Raw genomic sequence first — 25,302 nt, 5'->3', positions numbered from 1 at the left:
GACCAACAGAGGCCTGGATCCTCCCAGCAGTCTCATGCTCGGAGCTTCAGAATGATCCTGAATCCTCGTCAGGCTACTCCTGCAGTAGGGGTCAACAGGTGGGCACTGGGCTTGGCACTTCTGCTCTCGGGTGCTCGCCCTGGGATCCCAACAGCTGTCAGTTAAACCAGGGTCCATCAGAGTTAGAATTAGCCAAGGAAACCCCAGGTGGCAAATTTCAATCCCAGCAGGCAGGTGGTTGGGATGCTCTGGTACTTTCCTGGCTTCCAGTCAAGATCTTCTTCTGCTCGTCTTTCTCCATTTGGAGAACCCTCTCTTTCTTCCCTCTCACCCTACCTTTCACTTTCTAGGTGTTCTCCACATCAGCCTGAGCACTTTTCATTTTGACACTTGGTTGAGACTATTTAAATATTTTAACAGGTTTTGTTTCAAGGGGCAGCTAAAGAAAAAAGAAAAACCTTGCCATGGAGTCGATGCCTACTCATGGCGACACCGCGCATTATCACAGAGCAGAACTGCTCCACAGAGGTTTCCTGGGTGTCATCTTTACGGAAGCAGGTCACCAGGCCTTCCTTCCGTGGCACCACTGCGTGGGTTTTAGCCACCAACCTTAGGGAATGCACATCATTTGCACCACCTTGTTAGTTCCCATCGAGTTGATTCCAACTCACGGTGACCCCAGGTAGAACTGCACCATAGTATTTTCAAGGCTGTGACCTTTTGGAAGCAGATCGCCAGGCTTGTCTCCTGAGGCACTGCTGAGTGGGTTCAAACCACCAACCTTTTGGCTAGTAGTCAAGCGCTTAACCATTTGTGCTACTGGGGGACCTACTAACAAGCCTCTAACAGCTACAGGCGGTCAGTGGGGGCTGCAGGAGGGTCCTTGCTGAATCAGGCATCCAGGGTGGTTAAGAGTTTGGTCTTTGAATGGGAGTCACGCCCTCTGATTTGAAATCCTGGCTCAGCCACAGCTCAGCCTGACTTGCGGCAAGTTATTTAACTCTCTTTGAGTCTCAATTTCCAGTCTGTAAAATGGGTATAAAAATAGAGCTTTCCTTACAGGATTGTTGTGAATCTAAGCTAATGTATGTTGAAAAGCATTTAGTACAATGCCTGGCCTATAATAAGCACTTAATGGAAGTCAAGGCCAAGATTATTATTATTATTAATTATTAGTGAGCATAACATCCTGTCCATAGTGGGATTGTGAGTTTTTAGAATGCTGAGGATCTTAGGCTGGGTTCTCCAGAGAAGCAGAACCAGTAAAGTGTATAAATATAGAGAGAGATTTATATCAAGGAAATGGTTCATGAGGTGAGGCTGGAATGTCCCAAGTCTGTGGGTCTGGATTGAGGCTTTTCCTGATACACACAGCCGTAGGGGCTGGTAAACTGAAGATCGGCAGGTTGGAGAGCAGGGCTCTTCCTCACAAGCTGTGAAGATCGATGAATTCCAAAGATCAGCAGGCAAAACTGCAAGCAAGCTGCCAGCCCGAGTCCCAAGAACTGGAGATCAGATGAACAGGAGCCATCTTCAGGATCCAGGATGAGCAAAAGCCCACACACCTTGCCAGGACATCCACTTACATTCAGTGCAGGCCACAAGCCCAAGGAAACTCCCTTTCAACTGATCTGCTACTCATAGCAGATTCCATCATGGAAGTGGTCACGTAATAGTAAATCTCATCTTGTAAGTGATCAAATCATCATACGACTATCAAATCACTGAGAATCATGGCCCAGCCAAGATGACACACAACCTTAACCATTACACTGACTCACTGGAGGAAGGAAAGGCCCTGGAAGCAGTTTAAGCTTGTTTATCACCCGAGTCCTGATGAGCACTGACCCCAGCTCCTGCACTACCCAGGCAGAGTCTCCCATCTATGAAGCTGCCCCAGAGATCAATGGGGAAGGGAGCCCTTGGATAGGTCACCTCCATTCTTCTGTGGAGGTGAGGGATGCTCTGGGCTTCCAGGGGACACCATAGATGAGACAAAGCCTGTTAATGGTCACACTCAGGAGTCATAGTCATCTTCAAGATAACCAGATGCAGTATTTCTTGAGGCCCATTCTCTACTGAGTCCCATATCATTGCATCCTCTGAGGCTGGCATCACCCTCATTTCATAGGTAGAGAACTGAGGTTCAGAGATTTTCCCAGGTCATGTCTCTGAAAGTGGCAAAGTCAGGTACCCAGATAAGCTTAGACCCAAAGCTTGTGCTTGTTACCACTACACTCAGGGTCAGCTCCATGGGCATGAATGCAGTGGCACTGGTCTCCATGCTTAGAAGGGCCCCAGGCTTGGTTTAATCCTCTGCTGTCACCAAGTTGAAATTCTTAATAATTTTGAACCAGGGTTGCCACATTTTGCACTGGACCCTGCAAATTATGCAGCCAGCTCTGCCTACACGCTTTCCTAGAGAGGATGTCTTCTTTGCAAAGAGAAAGAAACTGAGGTGCAGAGAGGGAGATATAATAGACACAAGCTCACGTACCAAGTTGGTGGCAGAACTAGAACCAGGTCTCCTGACCCCCAGTCCCGTGGACTGTCCACTCCCCAGCTTGAGGTGGGCACTCGTGTCCACCTGCACCCTGGATAGGGACAGTTCAGGAAGGGTCATGGGGGGTGGCTGCCCACCAAACTGCCTCTCTCACCTAGCCCTTCTGCTGCCTCCTGGTCTGTCCACCTTTGAGTCTGGGGACCAGGCCTTTCTGACCAGCCCCAGTGTCTGAGCAGGTCAGTGACTCAACTCTCAGAGTGGCAACAAGGGGCTAACGGACATGGGGTGGGAGTGTGGGCAGAGATAGCCAAGGATTGTGACACACAACCAGGGGCAGGAACCAGATTGTCTGGGCTTTGGCCTGATGTCTTTCCTTCTCTTCTGGAACCCACCGGAAAGACTGACTGACATATGTTACCTGAGCTGGATGGTTAGACATTAGTGCTCAGACATCGCGGCTTGTGGTCTGGATAGAATCCTGCATGAAGTGTGCATGTGTGTGCTTGTGTGGGTGTGTGTTGTGGGGAAGATGAGAAACCCACTGATAGGAAAAAGAAGTCCCTGGCTGGTGTAAACAGTTACATGCTCAGCTGCCAACCAAAGGTTTGGTGGTTCACTCCTGAGTTTCACCCTTCAGCCAAAGATCAGACAAGCCCATAAAACAAAAGGAGACTAAATGGGCACACCAGCCCAGGGCAAGGATGAGAAGGCAGGAGGGGACAGGAAAGCTGGTAATGGGGAACCCAAGGTTGAGAAGAGAGAGTGTCGACATGTTGTGGAGTTGGCAACCAATGTCACAAAACAATATGTGTATTAATTGTTTAATGAGAAACTAATTTGCTCTGTAAAACTTCACCTAAAGTACAATTAAAAAAAAAAAGTTTGGTGGTTCAGGTCCACCCAGAGGTGCCTTGGGAGAAAGGCCTGGAGATCTGCTTCCAAAAAAAATCAGCCACTGAAAACCCTGTGGAGCACAGTTCTACTCTAACTCACATGGGGTCTCCATGGTTTTAGAGAGGAGAAAACATGCAGTTCTAAACGCTTTCATTCACTGTTTCATTTTGCATGTCTTGCAGATTTGGGAACGAAGCCCCCGGAAATACAAACGTACTAAGAATGTTTACATCTGGTGGGCAAGACAGACAATAAAACAAAGAACCACAGAAATAAATACATGTATTCTGTTTCCTAGCACCCCGTCCCTCTGTGGAGAAATTCACAGTTTGAAATGATGGGGTTATTTGTATGCTCTTTGGCAAAGTGGATGTGAACCACATACCCACGCTGGCTGATGCCACAACAGGGCTTGGCATTTTGGAGGCACGTGGATTGTGGCTGTGAGTGGGACTGATCTGAAGATGCTCCAAAGCACTCACCTGCTGATGCCCGAAATTCCACCACTAGGAGCTCATTCTCTAGGGTTAGGAATTATTCTTTTTCTGAGATGGAAGTTAAAATTCAACTCCCCAGGGGTAGGGAGTGACACACTGAGTTCATAGCATGGCAGTGCTGTGTCAGGAGGCAGGGATGCCCAAGAGCCCTGGATCCAGGAGATGTTCCTGATGGGTACCACAGGGGGAGCCAGAGGGCCACAAGACTAGTCTCTCCATCACCGTTGCTGCTGCTTCAGCCCAGCTCTGCCTACAGAAGAAACCAAACCCAGATGTGGAAAGTAAGATGCAATCAAAGCCCAAACCCGGAATCCCAGGCAGCCTCACACCAGTAGCTAAAAAAGCCAGAGCTCTCAGTTCTTCTTACCTGCAGGGCCCAGCTGTATCCACTATAAGATCTGCCCCTCCCCTATCATACCTGCTGAGACAGGCACGCTTTTCTCAGTGACAGCTCTGTGACCTCCTGCCTTCAATGGTTGGTTGCAGACAGGACTTGACAAGAACTTTCAAGGTTCTTGAAATACCCCAAGCCACCACTGTGACTTGGGAGCCTATCAGCTCTCTTGCCAGAGGCCAAATTTGGCACTCTACCTGGGGCCAGGAGTTAGAAAGTGGAATCCAGCTTCCCCAGAGAGGTCCCCAAAGACGCAGAGCGAGCTCCGTGTGGCAGCGGCTGGAGCACTGCCCCGGGCGTGGCTGGGCTGCCCGTCTGGTCCCCTCGTGCAAGAATCTGCATGCTTCCTTCCTTGCTTGCTTCCTTCCTCTGGTTCCTCCCTCGCCAACCTACCTGGGGGCAGGTAATAAAGCAGAAGGAGGGAGATGGATAGATGGGGAGGGCGGGGAGCCACGTGGTGCCATAAAGCCCAGCCAGAGAGGGCCTGTCGGGGGATTGTCCACCCTACAGGAGCCAACACTCAGAAGGTGGACTGTCGGCCTTGCAAGCAAGAGCCGGAGCAGCGGGGCCCGGAGAAGGCCATGCTCCGAGGCGTGCCAGGACCAGGCCTCAGGGGCCTGAAGGGGGCCGAAGGCTCCGCGGAGGACGTGGAGGGCTCTTGCCTGGAGGTCGAGAGGGATTTTGGAGTGCTGAGGGAGAACGGCGCCCCCCGCAGCCTGGGCGAGGCGGAAGAGACTGCCGGCAGGAAGCGCGCCCGACCAGTGCGGTCCAAAGCGCGGCGCATGGCTGCCAACGTGCGGGAGCGCAAGCGCATCCTGGACTACAACGAGGCCTTCAACGCACTCCGCCGGGCTCTGCGGCACGACCTGGGCGGAAAGCGGCTCTCCAAGATCGCCACGCTGCGCAGGGCCATCCACCGCATCACGGCGCTCTCCCTGGTCCTGCGTGCCAGCCCCGCGCCCCGCTGGCCCTGCGGGCACCTGGAGTGCCACCGGCAAGCCGAGCACCCCGGGGGCGCCGGTGACGGGGGCTCCAGCCCACCGCGGCCGGCTCAGCCGCCGGCTGGGTCCAACCTCTCGCACCAGGAGACCGCCTGCCCCTTGGCACCGCCTGCGCCACGCTGCGCCTCGTGCTCCCCGCACGCGCACCTGGGAAGGCCCAGGGCGGTGGCCGAGGTGCCAGGTTTGGCCCAGGCACCCGGGGGAAGCTGGCACAGATGCCCAGGTACTGCCTCTACCGGGCCGTTTCCCTGGCCGCGGGGCTACTTGCGAGCAGGCCCAGGGCTGGGCTACCAGCACTCCTGACCGGGCCACCGGCGCCATCGGTGGAACTGGAGGGAGGCCCCACTTGGAGGAGCGACTGCAGCATGACTGCAAAAACGTCTTGGACAGAGGAAAACTGAGTGAACGGGGAGACAAGGAAGTGGTCTTGCTGGTGGTGGAATCTGCACCCCTCACATCCTCACCTGGTGTGGCAGCTGGGAGAATGGAGCAAGATCCTGCTTGGCTCTTCCATTTGGACTCCTTCAACTCTCTCTGGAAAATGACCTTTGCATTCCTGTACTTCCGAGTCCAGTTTTCTCTTGCTGCTTCTTAGGAGAATGTGGGCTGTTGGGCAGAGTACTTGTGTGGAGGAGTGTGGCCACCTGGTGTGGTCTGATGGCTAAGCTCGGGGTCCCCTCCCCGTGCCTGCATGGCTGCCCCAAGTCTGTGGTCTGGGAGAGGCTATCAGAAGCAGGCAAATAAAAAGGAAAAGATATCATCTCTCTCTGCTACCACAACTCCTCTGGGGTCAGTGGCCCAGGGTGGCAGGAAGGTCTGGGGGGCCTGAGGCCTGGGAGCTCACCCTGGAACTTTGGGTCAGAGCCTACAGCCCACAGGTAGGTACCTGGGAGGGAACACTGGTTCATGGCAAGCCTCCAGCTGTGGCTGAGCACTATGGGAGAGGGGGAATGGGGCCTAGGAAGCTCAGGACATGATCAGCCTCATCTCTGGACCTCCCTGCCAAGCTGCTGTCTGCAGTGAGCAACAGTGGGGGCTGCAATGAAAGCAGAGCCTAGGCCAGTCTCTGGCAAGGAAGCTGAGGGCAGGACCAGGGATTGGGGTCAGTAAGGGGGCCTTGATGGTGCTGTGGTTAAGTGATCGGCCGCTATGAGTCAGAATCAGCTCAATGGCACACAACAATAACAAGTCCTGGCTGTACCCCAAGTGATAGGCAGATGGAGCTCTCAGGGAAGTGGATCAGTGCAGCCAGGGCCTCTGTGATGATGGGCAGACTTGGAACCCGGGAAGGATTATGGGGAGGCTGCTGAGGGTATGGGAGGCACAACATGCCACTCGGATTAGTCTGGAGAGCTGCCCTGCATCTAGGATGGGCATCTTCGGGACAGTGTCTAGTCTCTCTCAGGGCGACTGGGCTGATGAAGCAGGTGCTGCGTGCTGGAGTGAGGACCCGGATGTGCTAGGGGGAAGGCTGAGGGCTTTCTGGTCTCCTTAGAGAGCAGGGCTCTTGCCAGCTGTGGGAAGGGTTATATATAGCCAGCTCAGAATGGGGGACTCCATGGTCTTAGGCATAGGCTCAGGGCGGAGGGAGGGTTCCCAGAGCAGGCGAGGTGAGGCTCGCCACCATAGCCAAAGATGTCTTTGCTGCAAGCCTTGTCACTGGTTGGCTTGCTTGGCACCCTTCTCCAATTCACAGGCTCTAGGGCTCCATGTCACGGTCAGGGCAGGTGGCTGCAGCATAGACCATAGGATGGCTTTGACTCTGGGTCACAGGGGTCATGGGGCCCAGCTGGGAGCAAGATGTGGTACTCTGGCCCCAGCCCTGCCCACCAGCCTCCCCCTTCATGGAGAGCCAGTGCCCTGGTTTGGCAGTGGGAAGAGCCAGATGGGTCTGGAATCCAGTATCTGCTCTACGCCTTACTAGATGTGATGCATCGTGTCACTAAACCACTCTGAGCCTCTCGTTCCTCACCTCTGACGTGGATAGTGATTCCATCTCAGGATGGTGTGAGGATTAATATCTGTACAAAATGTACAGTTTCTGACACTGAGCAACGGTTCAGCGGACAGTTGTTTATATATTATTATAATCTTATGATAGGCCTGCCTGGACATTGCTTGTCCTTGCTTTGGTCTCAGGTTTTAATTCTCTGGAATCAAGACAAAATGACCAGCAGCTTCTGCTTTCTGAACTTCAGGGTAGAAAGAGGTGAGGGCTCTTCTCACCCAGCTGTACTCTCAGCCCGGGAATGGCAAGGGTGCCCCCTGCAGGTGGAAGCATGAATGTGCAGCGGACGTGTGCGTTCTGGGAGAGGGACGCAAAAGAACTTCTCAGTCTCCTCACTCATCAGTCAGTGAACCAGGGCAAATCACCTACCTAATGGCTTTAAACCTTGGTTGAACCTTGCTTTCCTTACCTGTATCGTCAACTAAAAATAGTACTTATCTCATAGGTTGTTGGGCAGACAAATGAGATAATGCATTTAAAGCACTTAGCCTAGTGCCTGGCCCGTAGAAGCACTCACTGGGTGGAAGCTAGTAAGACGTATTCTATTCACAAGGTTGTTGCAGACAGAGAATGTATGGGCTGGTGTTTTATAAACTATGAAGTACACGACACACTAGTTATTATCTCATCAGTGCTCATCTGTGCACACATCTGTATATGTGCATGGTGGTACGTATTTGGAGTCTCTGGGTGGCACCAATGGTTAATCGCATGGCTACTAACTGAAAGGTTAGTGGTTCAACCCACCCAGAGGCCCTTCAGAAGAAAGACCTGGCGATCTGCTTCCTAAAGGTCACAGCCCTGAAAACCCTGTGGGGTGCAATTCTACTCTGAAACACATGGGGTCGCCATGAGTCTGAAATGACTTGATAGCAACTGTTTGTTTTTTTTTTAACATGCACACATGCGTATGCTTATGGAGGTGTGTGGATGTGTGACTATTTGTGTGTGCATATGTGTGTATACTGATCTACCAGTCACCCCCTTCTCTTCCTGAGGTTTTGGGGAATCCTAGGCCAGAATAGCCTTAGTTATATGCCTTTCAGGTTTTCTGGATGGCTCACTTAATTTTTTTTTTTTATCTGCTTCCCAAGATCAAATCCACTCTCCAGGATTGCCAATTTACTGTGAAGAGAAGATAAATCTGTGATTATTAAGGAAAGAGGTTATCAGCCAAGACCAGATGGGTTTGTCCAAATAGAGAAAAATGTTGGTACAATAGTATGTATTAAATGAATATAAAAAGGAAAGTATCAGAAAGGGAAAGCATGTACCTAAGACAGCTGCTGAAAGGTATGCCCAAAAGATATGAACAGCTGATACACACAAAGAGACATTATATATAAGATTAATTCCAAGAGCCCACTCAAATAGACTTAAAAGGAGACATAGCTAGCTTTTAAAAGACAGTGAAAAATAACAATTACAGTGTTTTTAATAGCTTTACAGTTCACAAAGGGCTTTCATATACTCAGACTCTTGGCTCCTTTTAGCAAGTATGCACTTTCCGACCCCTTCCCTTACACACGATGTGTGTGTGCGTGCATGTGTGTGTGTGCAGTCACCAGGAAACTCCTGAAGCAAGATGGGCTGGGCCAAGCATGGCCTCATTGAAAGAGGAATTTAGTTAATTACACCTGCCCTGTCAGCCCCTAGGGTTTCCCTGACGCTCAGTGAGATGCCAAAGAGAAAAAGCACCGGTATGATAGGGTTTTATTACCCCTTCCTCTTGGATTGGGCTCGAACGTACCTATACTTTTCAGATTTGTATCCCTGCCCCACCCGACTCTTCAAAGGATAGTATCCAGGTCCGCTTTCCCTCTAACCTCAACATCCTTCAAAATTCAGGCTGCACAGAAGGTGAGGGGGACAGAGATGGAATTAGCATGGGCGTGGACACACCCTGGACACTTGCTTGGGCGTTGGTGCTTTCATCCTACTCTCATTCATCCAGTCAGCCTTTGCTGTGAGCCAGGCACTCCCGGGTTAGGCGACCTGGGGTATGCCCCCTCCAGGAGCTCACAGTCCAGAGCAAAAGAGGGGAGTTACCTCCTGAAGCCTCATGTGTTCACTGTGAGCAACCTGGACCTGCCAGCTGCAGAACAGAAAGAGGCAGGTACATTTGTCCAGCTGGACCAGGGCTCACAACTCAGACCCCACTAGGCCAGGTGGATTATGTGAACATAGAGTTGGCCGAGGAGCTCAATGCCCTTCTAAAGCCTGCATCTGGTCCAGCTGTTTGTTGCTCTGTAGGAAATGGACCCAGGGTCCTCAGATCTTCAAGTGAAAATTCCAAAATCTCAATTTTTACAGGAATTCAATTCAATTAAACAACAACAACACATATTGAGTCAATACTGTGCAGGCCAAACCCATTTTATATGGGTCAGATGTGGTAGGTCAGATGGTGGCCTTCAAAAAGGTATGTCCACGTCCTAACCCCTGACACCTATGAACATGACCTTACTTGAAAAGATGGTCTTTGCAGATGTAATTAAATTAAGGATCTTGAGATGAGCTCATCCTGGATTATCTGGGTGGACCCTAAATCCAATGACAAGTGTTAGAGACAGAAGAGGAGACCCAGACCGTAGAGGAGAAGGCCGTGTGAAGACAGTTTGGAGTTAGGTAGCCACACGCCAAGAAAAGCTTGGAGCCACCAGAAGCTGGAGGAGGCGAGGAAGAATTCTCCCCTAGAGCCTTCTGAGGGAGCATGGCCCTTCATTCTGGACTTTTGGCCTCCAGAGCTGTGAGAGAATAAATTTATTTTATTTTAAGCCACCAAGTTTGTGGTCATCTGTTACCAAAGGAAACTGATACAGTTTCTGTTATAAGACCTTGGGAGCCTCCTGCAGATTGGTGCAGGACCCTGAGAAGCTGCTGGGGCAGACTCACCAGCCCTGGAACCCAAACAGCTGCCCCTTGGGCCTCCCTCTGCCCTGGTCCTCCGCATCACCACTGAGCCACTAGGTGGCACTATGAACCCAGCATCTCACAGTGGCAGCACAAACTTGGGTCCCCAAGTCCCTGAATTCCAGCCCACTCAGCTTTTCAGCTTACCTTACTGCCATAGGACATCCTGGAGACGCCTCGGCTTTTTCTTTTCTCTTCGAGTTTGTATCAAGTTAGATAGGCCCCTTTCTGTTGGGTTCGGTCTGTCCTCGAGGCTAGCACTGTCCAACATAAACATAATTTGAGGTACATTTGTAATTTTCTAGTAGGCACATTAAAAAAAACAGATGAAATTAATTTAAATAATTTTTTTAGCCCTATATATCCAAAATATTATCACTTCAATATAGAACAAGATGGACTGAGATAGTTTACGTTCTTTTTTTGTACTAAGTCTTGGAAACCCAGTGTGTGTCTGGGTTTGGACTATTCACATTTCCAGTGTTCAACAGCCACATGTGGCCAATGGCTACCAAATGGGGCAGAGCAACCATAGGTCCTGTGGAGGGCCTGAGTCCTACTGAGTTCTCAGTTTGTGAGGTGGAATTTTGTCAAAGCTGGACACTGACTGAGAGCCTAGGAGGTCATAGAGACCCAACTTGTCCCCCTCTGAAGGAGCTTTCCTATTTATAAAGACTAACGTATTCCTGGAAACTTCTGGGCAGAAGAGCCCAACCTGACTCCCTCCTCCCTGCCACTGACGTGGAATGAGATAAGGAGGAGGCTGTCCCCCTCAGCACGACCAGACTCCTAGTGACCCTGTAGGACAGAGTAGAACTAACTGGCCCATAGGGTTTCCAAGGAGCACCTGGTGGATTCGAACTGCCTGCCTTTTGGTTAGCTGCTGAGCTCTTAACCCCTGGGCCACCAGGGCTCCAGGAGCCTCAATTTCACTGCCCTGGAAGCCAGCATTTTGCAAATAACAATGAGTTTCTTTTATTGAGCAAAAATTCTTAATTTTAATATAGTTAAATTTATCAACCTGGAAATTTGCCCCCAAGCCGAAAACTATTTGAGAAATGTATTTGCCTCCAGGTGTCCTTTCAGCTCCTCAGCCTCAGGCTGGCCCCAGCTTATGGCTCTTATCTGCTCCTCTCTGGACTTCCCTCTGTGACCTACTCTTCATCCTCTCTGCCTGGTCATCCTCCTCCTCCACCTTGTCTGTCCCCTCCCTTTGCTGGAAGCAACATTTCTGAAGTCAGGTTGATATGCAACCCGAAACCATTTTCATTCCACTAAAATGACTCATTTTGTTCCAAACAAGTTTGTGGACCTGGACCAGGGATTACTGTCTGATTGGGATATAGTGTGAGACAGATGTCTCTTTCCCTTTCTGGGCATTGGTTTTCTAATCTGTAAAATGAAAGGATTTGAACCACACAACCTCTGAGGCCCCCTTCCACCTCTAACTTCCCATCCCACATCATGCAGGACCCTTGGATTTTAGACTATTGACTATACCTTCCTCCAAACCACACACCCACACCCTGGTGGTTTCAGTTCACCCTTGTAAACCTACATATGGAGAGAGATCAAGGACATAGAGAGAATGAAATGCAGAGATACAGGCAGAACCAGAGAGAGGAGACATAAGAGAGAGCAAACACAGAGAAACTCAGACAGGACAGACAGCAGAGCCTGAGACCTTCGGAAGCTGGCTTCTGCCTTGAGCAGCTCCGGAACAGGCTGATCTTTGCCTGCTCTTGAGCACCACACAGAAGCTCTGATGGGTTGGGATGGGGCCCAAGCCTTCCTCCTTATACCCCCCCTTGCCCACCCCTCACCATCTGAGTTGCTTAGAAGACAATTTATTGGGCCCCACTTGGTCCAGGCAGGGACCCTCCACTGATCACAATGAAGCTCATGGCTTCCCTTCCCTTCAGGAGTCAGGAGCCAGGCCCTGGCCTGGATGCCCCTGGGCGCTGGGGGCCAGGGTTGGGTGGGATGTGAGAGACCCAGGGCCTGGTATTTTCTTAATGAATAGGAAGAGGCATAAGCCTACTCTGGCCAGAAGAGAAGCCAAGGGTGCTGTCCCCAGCAGAGCTGAGGACACAGCCCTTTGTGACGCACTTAGCCGTTTTCCCTATCCAGAGCCCCCAGCCCAGTCCCAGAGCTGCAGTGGAAACCAGAGGCTGGCCCAAGTCTCTCTGAGCTGCACTGGGCTGGGGCTGGGGCAGAACAATGCTGGGGTAGTTCTCTGGGGAAAGGGAATTGAAAAGAAAAGCATCTCAGAGGAGGGCAGGTGGGAGGGGTGGGGTGGGCGGGAGGCTGTGTGGCTTGCATACACACACACACACAAACACACACACACAGCCTTCCTGACTTAGCCTCACTCAGAAGAGGAGCACTCTTCTGTCTGCTCTCTGAGCTTTCTGTCGCTTCCCCGCCCATCTGTGCTGTCAGCAGCAGCAAAGTTGGCTTTAAACTTGAACAGCGCTGAAGGCTCCCAGGAGCTCCACAGGGGAAGCAGGCAGGCCCCAGCCTCTGGGTTCAGCTGGTGTTAACGAGCCCATTCTGACCTTCCCAGTCCAGCTGGGGCTCACTCCCCTCGGTGACACTTCTGTCTCACCCGTAGGCCCTCAGTCTGGGGTGGGTGAGGAATGGTACACTGAGGTCCTTCTGGGGCCCCTCGTCTTGACCTGGAGCTGGAGCAGCCCAAAGCCCAGGCCAACATGGCCAACCCTGTGAAGCCTCAGTTTCCCCCTGCACGGGAGCCGGGCAGTGCCTCACCCCTGGAACTGCCGGAGATGGAGAAGCTCCTCACCAAGGCAGAGGACAAGGATGACAAGACCCTGAAGCTGTCCAAGTCCCTGTCAGGGGCCCTGAACCTGGAGCAGAATGGCCACAGCCTGCCTTTCAAGATGGTCTCCGAGCGGCACCTGGAGGTCCAGCTCTCCCAGTTGCCCTCCCGGGCCAGCTCCAGGCGGGCATCCTCTATCGCCACTGCCTCCTACGCCCAGGACAGAGAGGTCCCCAATGATTACCTCATCCTTGCGATCGCCTCTTGCTTCTGCCCTGTCTGGCCCCTCAACCTCATCCCTCTCATCTTTTCTATCATGGTAAGTGCTGCCCTGTGCCCCAGGGCCAGGGGCTGTGTCCAGGAGTCAGCAGGCCTGTTTTCAGGTAGGCACAGACACACTGGCCAGGATCTGGAGGAAAGAGAGCCATGTGCTGGGGCTGGGAAGAGGAACCCCTCTCTCAGCTGGCCTTGGAGAAGGTGCCAGGGGCCAGGGGGACTCCTGTTTGCTCCTCTTTCATCTCTGCTCCTGGGCATCACAGTTTGACTTTGCACAGATCCCTGCTGGGGAGAGGGAGCTGTCTAGAGCTACATCCCGCAAGATGGAAAGACAATGGAGAGTGGGGGAGGCGGGTAATGTTCCTGTCTCACCCCAGGCTTCTGGGTGCCAAGTTGGGGGGCTTACCTTTGGGGTGGAGGGGGGTCATCCCCAAATGGGGCTGAGCTCAGCAGAGGTTGCTGCTGGTGTAGGGTCCTGGGGTTCCTGTTTCCAAAACAGCAAGCTCCCTCCCTGCCCTGAGCCACTGGGGCATTCCAGGAGCCTTTGCCAGCTCTAGTTTCTGAGGTCCAGCTGTGGCTTCCCTACTCTGCGTGGAGGGCCTCTGGGCTCACTTCCCCCAGGACACAAGAGGGGACAGTTTGCAGGCTGCTCCTCTGGGGTGGACCTTCTGGCTGGAGCCCTCTGGACCTCAGTGGTCGCACTGATTTCAGCATCTGTGTGTGGGGCAGGAGAGGTCTGGGCCACAGGTGAAAAATACGTGTGTCCGCGGGCATGACTGCCCAGCCAGAAAGGAGGAGCCTGTGGGCTGGGCTTGTACTTCTCACTCTCCTGCTGCAGGGCTTTGAGTAAGTTGCCTTAGATTGTTCTGAAACCAAACCATTAGAGTAGAACTACTTACAGAGATCCCACATAACATGTTGGTAAGTGTTGGCAAGTGACTTTTGAGATCCAGGAAGTGGAGATAGAGACTCGGCAGAGCCACAACTTCCAGAATGAGGCTATGAGCAGGGGAGAGGAAACTGCTGGCCCCAGGCTGTTCAGGCCCAAAGGACTGGGTGGGGAGACACTGTTTAGCTTCTCTCTGGGGTGACTCCACTGCTGAGTCATCTGTTGCCAACCTCCCAGGAATCGAGCTCACTCCTGCTGTCCCCCTCACGTCCCCATCCCCACCCCTACCCCCACCCCCTGCTGGCCTCTGAGAAAATTCATATTCACTTCACTGACGCCTCATCTCCAGACAGGGAAGCCTTCACTGACCCCCATCAAACCCAGTACCCCCAGCCAGGACTTTGGGGGACACTGGGAGTGCTCCTGAATCTGAGGGACTTGGCATAGGCTCAAGACCCAGGACTGGGTAGGGCCCAGGGCATGAGCCTTCTCAGGAAGCTCCGCTGCTGCCTGTTGTGCCCTGGGCAGCTGGGATCAGACCTGGGCACCAGGGGTACAGTCAGTGGCGCTGGGCTGGGCCAACCTCTTGGTTGCCAGGGGAGGCCCCAGAGGGAAGACAGCCTTCGGGGAGAGAAACAACATGAGGCCCGGGAGAAAACAGTTGCTAGAATCCTGTTGCTAGAATTCATCTCCTGCGGGGGGTGGCAGGGTGCAGACTGGGTAAACCAGTTGCCGTTGAGGTGATCCCAACTCATGGTGACTCCAGGTATATCAGAGTAGAGCTGTCTTCCGTAGGGTTTTCAGTGGCTGATATTTTGAAAGTAGATTGCCAGGCCCTTCTTTAAGGCACCTCTGGGTGGACTCGAATCTCTAACCTTTTGGTTAGCAACTGAGCATGTTAACTGTATGCACCACTCAGGGACCCAGGCTGGGTAGGAGCTGCCTTGTCAAGTCTGTGAGACCACTGAACCCACCCCGCTGTATCTCTATGTCCTTTTAAGGTTCTTGGATCAGGTCTAGGGGCCACTGGGCTGGATGCAGGGGACACTGTGCTAAACAAGACACCATCGCCAGTTCCCAGGAGCCTCCAGTTCAGGGAGAGATAAGCTTGTAAACAGATTCTTATAATACACTTTAAGAAGTGCCCATGCTAGATATAACCACATGGTATTGTGTGGCCTTGGGCACGTCACTCAAACCTCTCTTCTCCTCAGTATTCCCATCTGCAAAATAGGTGTAACCGTAACAGCTACACTATAGAGCTAGCTCTGTGAGGCTGAAAGGAGATGAGCCACACAAGGTGCTTAAGAGCAACACCCAGCCCATGGTAAGTGCTACTACATACCCACGCATTGCATACCCGCCCATTGCCGTCGAGTTGATTCTGACTCATAGTGACCCTATAGGACAGAGTAGAACTGCCCCATAGAGTTTCTAAGGTTGCCTGGTGGATTTGAACTGCCAGACTTTTTGGTTAGCAGCCGTAGCACTTAACCGCTATGCCACCAGGGTTTCCAAGTGCTACTACATAGTAAGAGTAATTAAGTGGCAGCTCGGTCTCGCTAATGGTAGATGGGAAGCCATTGTAGGTCTTTTAAAAACAGCTCTATTGAGATATAATTCACATGCCATACAATTCACCTACTTAAAGTGTACCATTCAACGTTTTTTAGAATATTCACAGATATGTGCAACCATCCCCACAGTCAATTTTGAAACATATTTATCACCTCAAAATGAAACCCTGTATCCTTTAGCTAATACCCCCACCCTCCCCCATCCTCCCCAGCCCTAAGAAACCACTTCTTCCTGTTTCTGTGGATTCGCCTGTTCTGGACATTTCAGATAAACGGAATCGTACAGTATGCGGTTTCTTGTGGTTGGCTTCTTTCGCTTAGCGTGATGTCTTCCAGTTCATCCACATTGTCTCGTGTATATCAAAGGAGCAGGACGAGAGTGTGGTCAGATTTCTGTTTTGGTGGATCAGTCAGGTGCAGGGTGAGAGGAGGGGCTGAAGGGGAAGAGCCTGGTATTCAGGAGAGTGACCCTTCGTAGGAGCGCCTGCGAGATGTCTGCATCTGGACCAGGGCACAGCAGGTGGCAGAGGGACTCTGGAAACCCTCTAAGACTTGGTAACACTGATCATTCATTCACTCATCCATTCTTTCCATAGCAGCTTACTTGTTTTGAGGGGACTAAATGGTAGAGGATGATTAAGCACCCCCAGGAATGAATGTGCCTCTTTTATGAAGCAGGCACTGCGCTAGGCATTTGGGAAGCAGACGGCTAAGACATGGTCTGTTTGGCATGGCAGAAGGGTATGAGAGTGTGATGGCGGAGGGAGGGGAGCAGGGACCCACTCTAGGAACTTAAGTTTTATCCTAGGGGCTCTGAGAACCCCTGAAGAGATTTTTTTTTTAAAGAAATACTGTGTTTTCGAAGGCTTACACAGTAATTTAGGTTCCCATTAAACAATTTCTACACAAATAGTTCAGCAATATTGGTTACATTCTTTGGAGTGTGAATATTCTCATTATTTCCATTCTGGTTGGTCCATTTTTACTAATTTCCCTGCCCACTTATATTCTCACCTTTGTTTTAAAGCAATTGTTAACTGTTGGTGTTGTCTAAGTCATCTAATGCTGCTATAACAGAAATACCACAAGTGGATGACTTTAACAAAGATAAGTTTATTTTCTCACAGTCTAGTAAGCTACAAGTCCAAATTCAGGGCGTCAGCTCCAGGGGAAGGCTTTCTCTTTCTGCTCTGGAGGAAGGTCCTTGTCATCAATCTTCCCCTGGCTGAGGAGTTCTCAGAGAAGGTACCCTGGGTTCAAAGGACGCCCTATTCCCCTGGCTCTTGTTTCTTGGTGGTATGAGGTCCCCATGTCTCTCTGCTCGCTTCTCTCTTTTATATCTCAAAAGAGATTGGCTTAAAACACACTCTAATCTTGTAGATTGAGCCCTACCTCATTAACATAACTGTCCCTAATCCCACCTTGTTAATGTCGTAGAGATAGGATTTACAACACACAGGAAAACCACGTCAGATGACAAAATGGTAGACAATCATACAGTAGTGGGAATCATGGCCTAGCCAAATTGATAGATATTTCTGGGGGACAGGATTCAATCCATAACAGATATCATATAGGTAATACCTGTATTTATAGGTGATAGCCTGTATTTTGCAAACCAATCTGTTATTTAGCTAAAAGGTGACTTCAGGGCTGGTACCCTTAGAGAGTTTTAAGCAGAGGTGTGATGTGATCAATTCATAAGTTTGAACCAACTTTCAGCTGCATTATGGGAAATGGGGTAGAGTAGGCATGACTGGGAGCTGGGAGACCCCATAGGAGGTTTATGAGATAGTCCAGGCAGGAAATGATGAAGGCCTGAACTAGGCAGTGGGCTTAGAAAGGAGGAGACTAATAACAGAATTGCTAAGGAGGTAGGAGCAACATTTTGCATTAGGTTGGAGTCTGAGATGGCTCCTGGTTAGCTAATTCAATGATCTTGGAGCCATCCTAGAGAAAGCCCTGGGGACCTACAACATTTAAGTGGTGGGCAGAGGGAAATGGATGGTAAGAAGGTTGAAAAGCACTTCTTCCAGGAGATGGAAGGAAAATCAGGTGAGAGGCAGACACACCTAGGGAGGAGTGAGCTTGAAGGAGGGAGTGGTCACATGCCACAGAGAGGTCAAATTAGATGAGGACGGAAGTGTCCACTGGCTCGGCCACTTGAAGATCATTGGTGACCCTCATGATGGAGAAGTTGAGGCCAGGGAGAGAGATAGAAGGTACAGAAGAGAGGAATGATAGATGGGCCAGATCCCCGAAGAAGCAGAGAGATGGAATCAGTGCCCAGGAAGGAGGAGCCCCTCCCTGGAAGCCTGGAGCAGAGGCCATGAGGGTGGAAGCAAATAGAAATACTTTAAAGAAATGGAGTGGGCTTATGCAGCTTGGCCTCCGTGCCACCAGGGAAGTGAAGGGCAAAGTCATTTGCTGAGAAATAGGGCCAGGGTGGCAGAGGGGAAGGGACAGGGACAGAGACAAACAGGCCATTGACCCGAGGGCTCTACTGAGGCTGGAGACCATCAGTCTGGTTGTTATCAGACTATGTGGTGGTGTGATTTTCTCCAGCTGTAAGTGTAGGATAACAGACATTAGGGCATTGGGTTGACCCAAGGCTAAAGATGGCAGCATTGTCATGAGAGGAGGACTAGGTGGCACAGAAGATGCTGGCAGGGTGGCTGAGATGACACGCCAAAGGGTACAGGCTGGACCGGGAAGGAAGTGAGGCTGGGAAGACAGCAATAGCCTTGACAGGGAGGGAGGGTCCCAAGGGCTGGGCTCACAGAAGTCAAAGAGCAGGCAGTGGGAAAGTGATTGAGAGAGAGATGCTGGGTTTGAGATTTCAGAGAAGGAGACGTTTGGGGTGATGGCAAGGGGCCAGTGTAGCTGTGGAAATGAATTCCTAAAGGGAAATATCAGGAGTCAGGGAGAAGGAAATTGAGAGGGCCTAGTGTTGAGGGATAATATTATAAACATTTACTGGGTGCTTACAAAATGCCAGGCACAGGTCCAAATTCTTTACACATATTATCTCATTTAATCCTGACCGTAACCCTCTGAGTGCCGAGTATTGTCATTATTCTCATTTTATAGATAAGAAAACAGAAGCACAGAGAGTGAAATCACCTGCTGGTAAATGGGAAGCCCAGATCTGAACTGAGGCGGCCTGGCTAGAGTGAAAGCCCACATTCTTGCTTCCTTGGGGATCAGGGTGAACCCAGGTGGGAACATTATTGGGTGTGTCCACAGGTGTCTACTGAAAGCCACCCCTATTCTCCTGGGGGGACACTTGCTCATCTAGGGCTGAAACATAGGGCCCCATGCAAACAGCACCACAGGTGAGAAGAAGGGACAGAGAGTGTAGAAAGAGAGGTCTCCTCTTCTGGTGTCTCCCCATCCTGAGGAGAGGCTTCAGAACGCCTCATGTGAAGTCCTCGCCCCCATCAGTTACCAAATGAAGCATCAAGCCCTTGACCCAGGGATGGAAAGAGACCCACAGTGCTGACAGCCCCTGTCAGGAGCCAGTTTCTGTCTGCTCTAAGACGAGGATCACAGAATCTGGCTAATGTCCTCACTTAACAAATAAGACGACCAAGGCCTGCAGAAGAACAGTGTCTTTCCCACAGTCACACAGCCTGGCACTGAATTCAGTGTTGTCTCCATGTTGCCACCCTGAGTCTAGCTCTTGGGACAAGGAGGGTGTATTGCTCCCAGGAAAGCCAAACCTTTCAGACATTTGTACAGGGAGGGAAGAATCCCATTTCCTCCCCACCGCCAGTTCCCTCCACCGCCAACTAAGTCCATCCATGAAAGACTAATGGACCAGCAGTGTCCTTGCCACTGTGGCATTGATGGGGTCACTGTCACTAGAGCTCTCTGAGGAGCTGTGATCACAGGTACCAGGATTCAGATCTGGTTGGCACTGCAGCCTCCCGTGAGCCTCCTTGGGTGGCCACGGCAAGGCTGGCATCATCCATATCACTTCTGGGTCAGAAATGGCCATGTTGCTCAATGCCCACAAAGTTTCCTGTCAATGAGAGGAGCTAGACCCCAGGCACTGGGCCTTCTGTCAGCACCAGTGATAAAAGGAGCAAGGGGCAGACCTGGGTGTGCAACCCAGCTCTGTCCCTTACAAGCCACATGACTGTGTCCAAATCACTCGGTCTCCTTCCTTAGCTTCAGTTTCCTCATTTGTAAAATGGGCGTCATAAAGCCATCTACCTCAGAGGGCCATTGGGAAGATTAAAGGCATGAATGTGTCTGAAAGCATTTCTCACAGAGCTTTATAAATGGAAACAGTTGGTTATTAGCAATACTAAATGAAACCATGCTGCATAAGAGGGAAGAGCAAACCCCCCGGGGACAGGCAATTCCGACTTTAACCACATTTGGGATCACGGAGTCTCACCCCCCATTCCGCTACCTGGAGGGATGGGCAGTCCTATTTGTGGTTTCGGTGGACGCCTCTGAGCAGCCCCTTGCCTGTGGGTCGTTCCTACGACATGTGGAAGCACTGCAGAGACCCGGGGTGGCTTTGATAACCTGATGTTCCGTAGACTCAGAACATTTTGCCATGCTTTCTTACATTTATGCATTCATCCACTCACTCAACAAGTGCGCTGAGTCCAACCGGCTGACAGTCAGTGGGCGCACAGACAGACGGCTCAAAGTGTTGATGTATTTCTGAATTGGCTGATAAGCAGCTGCTGCCTCAAGCCCCCTAAGAGTTCCCCGTCCCTCCCACTTGCCATAGCAGCTGCCCTGACTCCTCCCTGGGGACTCTCCCTATGCTCCCCACTCTCCAGTAACTGAAGGGTTCACCTTGGACCCAGCAGCCTGTGACAGAGTCCGTTCTGTTTGATGGTACCAGACCATAGCAGTTGTTAACTGTGTGTCAGGCCTAGAGGGGGACTTGAGGACATGGCCCCTGCTGCCTCACTGTAGTGGGGAGTTCAGATCTGTCAACAGGGCAGCCTGAGAACAGCACTAGAGCCAAGAGAGGGGTGTGAAGGGAAATGAAAAAACACATCCCTTTGCCTTGAGCGGCCAGGAGTCATTCGCCTCAGTGATAGGACTGATTGCCCATCAGCTCTTGCTTGTCTCGTGGGTTCTCCTCAGATCAGCTAGGCCCTGAGCCCACGGGGTGGAGGAAGCTCTTTCTTGAGATATTCTGTTGCCACCGCCCTTGTCTGGCTGGTCCCAGCCCCTGGCAACTCTCCCAGCATCCTCTCCTCTCCACCCTCACCTCACTTTCAGACTCTTCCCAATGTCCCTCCTCACAGATCTATTAACCTGAACTCATTTTCTCCCTCGCTGTTCCCACAGTCATTGCAATCACAACTTATCTATTAATTCATGGCCATTACAGTCACTGCTGCCATTAGCCAGGCTTCAGTTTGAGCCATTTTGTAGATGGGAGGACAATGCCACTGAGCGAGATTCAAGAGTGGAGGTAATTTACACATACAAAGAAACAAAGGCAGATACATCGAGAGCCAATACACGCTGACAACACCCTGGGGTAGGCACATTACCCCCATTTTACAGGTGAGGGAACCGAGCCTTGAAATTCTTTACTCTCTTTACTGGATCTCTTCCCCGCCCATCCCTTACCAAGGTCACCAGCCTCCTCTCCTTGTTGATATTTCGGTCTTTTTCTCCCTTGACCCCCATGAGTGGTATGGCACCATTGGCCATGCCCTCATTCTTGACACTTTCCATCTTGGACTTCTGGGATACCACACCCTCCTGCCCTTCTGCCACTGCACTGCAGTCTCCCTTACAGGTTGCTTTTCCCCAGCCCTCCCCCTTTATTACTTGGTGTTCCCTAAAGTCCCATAGTGGACCCATTTTCCTCCCAGTCTGTGTGGTCCCTGATGGCCTCACCCACAGCCATCGCTTCAGTTGCCATCCACATGCTGGTGACTCCTGAGTGCTAGACCCATTTACCCAACTACTAAGGGAAGGCTACACACTCACAGCTCCCAGGAGCCTCAGACTGAACAAGTCCAACACCAAACCATCTCTCTTCCTCCTATTCTCAACCTGCATCTCGCTGGCGTCCCCCATGTGAGGAAGGGTGCCTGCATTGATCCATTGACCAAGCCAGAAACCAGGAATGATCCCAGTCATGCCCTCTCCCATATCCCATTTGATTTGTCACCAAGGTCTGTCGATTCTCTCTTCATAACCTCTCAAATCTGAACCTTTTTTTTTTTTTTTTTATCAATGACCTAACTTAGTTCAAGCGTTTCAATCTATCTGCCTCCAACTCCCTGCCTCTCTTAGCCACACTCTATACTGTAATCAGAGATGGTTCCTAAAATGCAAATCTGGCTATGCTCCTACTTAGTTAAAATCCTTCATTAGCTCCCAGCTCCCTACTGGACAAAGTCCAAACTCAGTGGGGTGATCGTTGGGGCCCTTTTTAATCTGGCATTTCTCCACCTTTCCAGTTGTTCTCTCACCATGCCCACATAGTGCCCTATGATCCAGTTCCATTCCCTTATCTGTAAAATGGGCTAGTAATAACCCCAGCCTCATAGGAGTTATTATGAGAGTGAAATGCTCTAATGGGTGGCAGGCACTTAGCAGAGTTCCCGACACAAGGTAAATGTTCAAAGAATGTTAAGGGATGGTTATTACCCCAGTAGAAGTGGCTGAATCTTGGTGGGCTTCACAGAAGGGGTGGCACTGGGGCCACATCTTGAAGCATGGAGAGGGTTTGGACATGTGGTGTTGTGGGGAGCAGGAATGTAGGCAGAACAAAGAGCACGGGCAAAGGCGTGGAGGTAGAAGCCATCAGCTGGGTGAAGCCCAGAGGTTGTGGAAGAGGATTGTTGTTAGGAGCCATTGAATCAGTTCCAACTCATAGTGACCCTATGTACAACAGAACGAAACACTGTCTGGTCCTATGCCATCCTGAGAATCATTGCAATGTTGGAGCCCATTGTTGTGGCCACAGTGTCAATACATCTTGTTGACAGTCTTCCTCTTTTTCTCTGACCTTCTACTTTACCAAGCATGATGCCTTTCTCCAGGGACTGGTCCCCCTTGATAACGTGTCCTAAGTACGTGAGACGAAGCCTCACCATCCTTGCTTCTAAGGAGCATTCTGGCTGTGCTTTTACCGAGACAGACTTGTTCTTTCTTCTGGCAGCCTGTGGTATATTCAATATTCTTTGCCGACACCATAACTCAAAGGCATCAATTCTTCTTCTGTCTTCCTTATTTATTGTACAGCTTTCACATGTATATGAGGTGATTGAAAATACCACGGCTTTTGCTTTTTAACACTTTAAAGAGGTCTTTTGCAGCAGATTTGCTCAATGCAATACATTGTTTGATTTCTTGACTGCTGCTTCCATGGGTGCTGATTGTAGATCCAAGTAAAAAGAAATCTTTGACAACTTCAATATTTTTTCCATTTATTATGAAGTTCTTATTAGTCCAGTTGTGAGGATTTTTGTTTTCTTTATGTTGAGCTGCAATCCATACTGAAGGCTGTGGTTTTTGATCTTCATCAATAAGTGCTTCAGGTCCTCTTCGCTTTCAGCAAGCAAGGTTGTGTCATCCACATATCACAGGCTGTTAACGAGTTTTTCTCCAATCCTGATGCCCAGTTCTTCTTCATATAGTCCAGGTTCTCGGATTATTTACTCAACATATAGACCGAATAAGTATGGTGGAAGGATATAACCCTGATGCAAACCTTTTCTGATTTCAAACCTTGAAGTATCCCCTTGTTCTGTTCGAATGACTGCCTCTTGGTTTATGTACAGGTTCCATATGTGAACAATTAAATGTTCTGGAATTCCCATTCTTCACAATGTTATCCATTTTTTATGATCCACACAGTTGAATGCCTTTGCATAATCAATACAACACAGGTAAACATCTTTCGGGTATTCTCTGCTTTCAGCCAAGATCCACCTGACATCAGCAATGATATCCCTCGTTCCATGTCCTCTTCTGAATCCGACCTGAGTTTCTGGCAGCTCTCTGTTGATGTACTGTTGCAAATGTTTTTGAATTATCTTCAGCAAAATCTTACTTGCATGTGATATTAATGATATTTTTTGATAATTTCTCCATTCTGTTGGATCACATTTCTTTGGAATGGGCACAAATATGGATCTCCTCCAGTTGGTTGGTCTGGTAGCTGTCTTCCAAATTTCTTGGCATAGACAAGTGAGCACTTCCAGTGCTGCATCCGTTTGTTGAAACATCTCAGTTGGTACTCTGTTAATTCCTGGAGACTTATTTTTCACTAATGCCTTCAGTGCAGCTTAGACTTCTTTTAGTACCACTGGTTCTTGATCATATGCTACCTTCAGAAATGGCTGAATGTTGACCAGTTCTTTTTGGTACAGTGATTCTGTGTATTCCTTCCATCTTCTTTTCATACTTCCTGTGTCATTCAATATTTTGCACATAGACCTATTCACTAGTGCAACTCAAGGCTTGAATTTTTACTTCAGTTCTTTCAGCTTGAGAAATGCTGAGCATGTTCTTCTCTTTTAGTTTTCTAACTCTAGGTCTTTGCACATTTCATTATAGTAATTTACTTTATCTTCTGGAGCTGCCTTTTGAAATCTGTTCAGCTCTTTTACATGACCATTTCTTCCTTTCACTTTAACTACCCTATGTTCAAGGGCAAGTTTCAGAGACTCTTCAGACACCTATTTTAGTCTTTTCTTTCTTTCCTGTCTTTTTAATGACCTCTTGCTTTCTTTATGTATGATGTCCTTGGTGTCATTTCACAACTCATCAGATCTTCGGTCATTAGTATTCAATGAGTCAAATTGATTCTTGAGATGGTCTCTAAATTCAGGTGGATATACTCAAGGTCATACTTTGGCTCTCGTGGACTCATTTTAATTTTATTCAGCTTCAACTTGAACTTGCATGTGAGCAACTGGTAGTCTGTTTCACAGCTGGACCCTGGCCTTGTTCTGACTGATGATATTGAGCTTCTCCATGTTCTCTTCCCATAGGTGTAGTTGATTTGATTTCTGTGTATTCCATCGTGTGAGGTCCACGTGTATAGTCACCATTTCTGTTGCTGAAAGAAGGTATTTGCAATAAATAAGTCATTGGTCTCGCAAAATTCTATCATGCAATCTCTGGTGTCATTTCTATCACCAAGGCCATATTTTCCAACTACCAATCTTTCTTCTTTGTTTCCAACTTTTGCATTCCAATCACCAGTAATTGTCAGTGCATCTTGATTGCATGTTTGATCAATTTCAGACCTCAGAAGTTGGTAAAAATCTTCAATTTCTTCATCTTTGGCATTAGTGCATAAATTTGAATAATAGTCATATTAACTGGTCTTCCTTGTAGACGTATGGATATTGTCCTGTCACTGACAGCATTGTACTTCAGGATAGATCTTGAAATGTTCTTTTCGACAATGAATGCAATGCCATTCCTCTTTATTTTTTTATTCCTGGCATAGGAGACCATATGATTGATTCAAAATGGCCAATACTAGTGCATTTCAGCTCACTAATGCCTAGGATATTGATCTTTATGGGTTCCATTCTATTTTTGATGACTTCCAATTTTCCTA

General features: G+C 49.8%; 1 protein-coding gene across 1 annotated transcript; it reads left to right on the top strand.

Moving 5' to 3' along the window:
- The first annotated feature begins 4,744 nt into the window (after positions 1 to 4,744).
- Positions 4,745 to 5,592, top strand: BHLHA9 (basic helix-loop-helix family member a9). The gene has a single exon (XM_003416964.2). It carries the CDS (start codon positions 4,870 to 4,872, stop codon positions 5,590 to 5,592), a length of 723 nt encoding a protein of 240 aa, XP_003417012.1. The 5' UTR covers positions 4,745 to 4,869.
- Positions 5,593 to 25,302: the final 19,710 nt, after the last annotated feature.

The sequence above is a fragment of the Loxodonta africana genome, chromosome 18, assembly GCF_030014295.1.
Source record: "Loxodonta africana isolate mLoxAfr1 chromosome 18, mLoxAfr1.hap2, whole genome shotgun sequence".
Classification (NCBI taxonomy): Eukaryota; Metazoa; Chordata; class Mammalia; order Proboscidea; family Elephantidae; genus Loxodonta; species Loxodonta africana.
This window is presented reverse-complemented; position numbering and strand designations above follow the sequence as displayed.

Coding starts and splice junctions, on each gene's coding strand:
- BHLHA9 (XM_003416964.2), top strand. CDS start 4,870: ATGCTCCGAGGCGTGCCAGGACCAGGCCTCAGGGGCCTGAAGGGGGCC.